Source organism: Cynara cardunculus, assembly GCF_001531365.2.
Source record: "Cynara cardunculus var. scolymus isolate 2C chromosome LG 5, CcrdV1, whole genome shotgun sequence".
NCBI classification, from domain to species: Eukaryota; Viridiplantae; Streptophyta; class Magnoliopsida; order Asterales; family Asteraceae; genus Cynara; species Cynara cardunculus.
The window spans coordinates 1,693,049-1,696,202 of NC_037532.1; the positions used below are offsets into that span (position 1 = coordinate 1,693,049).

The 3,154-nt window shown below is 38.4% G+C and overlaps 1 protein-coding gene across 1 annotated transcript; it reads left to right on the top strand.

Annotated features, from left to right (window-relative positions):
- On the top strand, positions 1-2,906 carry LOC112513149. The gene is made up of 2 exons (XM_025119311.1): positions 1-859; positions 2,600-2,906. The coding sequence occupies exon 1, from the start codon at positions 194-196 to the stop codon at positions 785-787; it is 594 nt and encodes a 197-aa protein (XP_024975079.1). The 5' UTR covers positions 1-193; the 3' UTR covers positions 788-859; positions 2,600-2,906.
- Positions 2,907-3,154: the final 248 nt, after the last annotated feature.

Below are 3,154 nucleotides of genomic sequence, written 5' to 3' on the forward strand. Positions count from 1 at the left end.
TACAATTTTATTAACATTGTTTTACGATCTTTGAACAATTGAAGGCTGTATGTAAATCAAAGGACTGTAATTGACATATTTGCAAACATCAAGGGTTGCAAGTGTAAAAAGATCGCACCAACATTTTTATACAACCGGCTAATCGGTCATGCCGGCTGAAAAGCAACCGCCTACGGAGGTCAATTAACGAAGAATGCTCGCAAATCCAGATGATTACTCACCGGCGGCAACTTTAATCACCTTCGACCGCCCGATACCTCTCCTCCGACAACCCATACTAGCCGGAGCAGGCGATTCACTCGTCCTCGGCTTCAAAGACCGTCAATCTTGGGAATCCGCATACAAATTTTGCGAGTCGAATATCATTCAACAATGCGAGGCCGGTGCTCGGATCGGTTGTTCCGTCAGCGCGTCCAGCAAGTGTGCACCACCGTGGTGGAAATCTGTGATCGGCGGTGGCGTATCTAAAGAGGAATTGATCGAGAGAGAAAAATGCGAAGAACGAGAAATGTCGGATTGTTTCGAAGCTTCGAGATTGAATTGTCGTAAATTCGCCGAAGACAAGTGTTTGCCGGTGTTCAAAGATGCACGAATCGTAGTAAAAGGCGGTGGTGGTGATGAAGAAGTGAAGAAATGTGTGTCGGAGTTGATTTCTAGGGTTTGTATGGGGGAAACGAGGGTTGGTGGTGTTGAATTGTGGAAATTGAAAGGGTCTTGGTCAGAAGTTAAATCTAGAATTGGGTTTTCGATTCTTAGAGGGAGTGATATGCTGGAGAAGCAGTTTTGAAGAGAAAATCGGCCATGGATTCAGATTTTCTGGAGCAGAGTTTGCTAGGGTTTCAAGGGACCTTCTGCATTTGTAAGTTCTCTTGTTTACTTTAAGCAACTTCAATTATATGTAATTGGGTTTCTAGGGGTAAAATAGACAATTACAGATATTCAGTTTATAGAAAACATAAATTATTATTATTATCATGCTTTTAGGCTTCAGAACCACATCGTATCGTTATGCTTTTAGACTTCAGAACCACATCGTGTATTTATGCTTTTTAGACTTCAGAACCACATCGAATCAGTTTGAAAAGTGAGATAACAAACATACGACACTTAAGCTTAGCATTATACTTCAATGATATGTTCAACAATTTGTCATAGTTGTTTATTTCATAAGAGCATTTTCGACATATTTTCCAAAATTTCTCAATTTGGAGAATCTGTTGGAGMAAAATACATCCCAAAACGTTCATTTTCTCCATTTTGGAGAATCTGCTTCGATGGGAGGTTCTTTTAAGTCAGTCCATTGGAGATTCTCTAAACAACCTTTTTAAGCTTCAAATACTGAAATGTAGTCTGTTAAACTTCTAGGGGCACTATATTATGTTTCTAAACAGAACTAAGAAAACTGAATGTTTACCCGAAATTTGCTTTGTTTCTTGTTTACTGCATGAGTTCCAACTCAAAAATTCAGTTAAAAATCTGTTTTAGAACAGAAATTCGATTTGTGATTATATTCAAACATCATTTCGCCCTCATATTATCATGTGAACAAAGAGTGATCACATACCCTTTCTGAAGATATCATCCATTTTCGAAAAATTACCCACCATCAATGACACTTGAGTTTTAGCTACTAAACCCTTGAAAACTTCATGATTTTAGCATCAACCTGGACATGTAACAACAATTCATTCTCATATTAACGTAACAACAACGATCAACCAAAAACCCTTCAAGGCTTTGGACCTTTACCCTCTTGGGCTTTTTAGCCCAACTTCTAAGGTCATCTGGGCTCAGTTACGGGACCAAGATCCACTTATCTCTCCATAATATAGCATATTTCATCAACCCATAACTATAAGCTAACAACCCAAAAATAAAATCATCTACATGACTACATCATATTATAGGTTTTGACAAATTGAGAAGAAACCCACAACTCTCATTAAGGAACTGAACTCTCGCCTCGTTTACAACCATGCTTCCATTTGACATCTGAATCTTTGCCAAAGGTTACCTCAAAATGCTTACATTGGCAACATTCCAATTTTCTTGTATTAACACCGAGAAATATGGGCTATTTATTTGTGCCCTTTTGGTCTAAATTCTTGCCTATTACACTTCTCATCAGATTCCATTTAGATCACTTTGTATGTTTCTCTTATTGGGAAAACTTACCTTTTGGTTTAGTTCTTAAAACACTTTTAGTTTTTCTTGATCTTTACCTTAATCCACCCTTGGTCCATAACTAATACTTCTTCTAGATACAAAATTAACTTGTGAAGATCCATTAGGGGATAAAAAAAACTCCTTGACAACTCTTCTCTGTAATGCTTTATTCATAATATGGAATCCATATAAAATTCTCGTGAATACAGTAAAATAGGAATTCTTCTGAATTCTACTGAACGGGATCCCCCACCCCCGGGTTTTGTTTTAGGGATAGACAACAAAGCTACTGTTTTAGGTTGAGAAGTCATACACACGGTTCACCAGGTTCTACCACTGTAGGGCGAAATCATAGTCATTATGACTCGTTCTTGTTGAGGTGCACATACCCATGTAGTGTTCCCATTTGTGTAGTTTTTTCTTCTTATTGCAGTACGTGGCTTAATTGAGTGGTGTTGGGCATTAAAGAAAACTTGGACGTACAGCAGGGTTTTTGGTTAATTGTGGTTAGAAGTGCAGAGACGACTTTGATGTCTACCATATTGAAGCAAGTCGAGAAACCACCTAGTAATTTGGCGTATTCTCTTCTATTTTGTGTTAAAAGTTTGAAATGATACTTTTTTATACACTATAAAACTGAAAACAACATTTAGGTACTGACTTATTTGGTGATTCACTTTCGGTGGAAAGAAAAGTTGATTTTAGAGGAATGCTAAAGTCCTTCCCTAGTTTGTCAAGGGATATGGCTGGCTTTTTCTTACTAGTTGGAAACATATCCATTATTGCCATGTTCTTTTGTTTGCCTGTCATCTTTAAATAAACCAAACCGAACAAATCCATTAAATCCCAGGCAAGGTAGGGTCCGAAAGAGGGGGGGAGGGGGGGGGGGGGGGGGGCGTAGGATGTAGTTATGTACACAACCTTCCCTCTAACCGAAAGGGTAACTAGGTTGTTTCCATGAAGACCCCAAGATACACAACTCATTCTT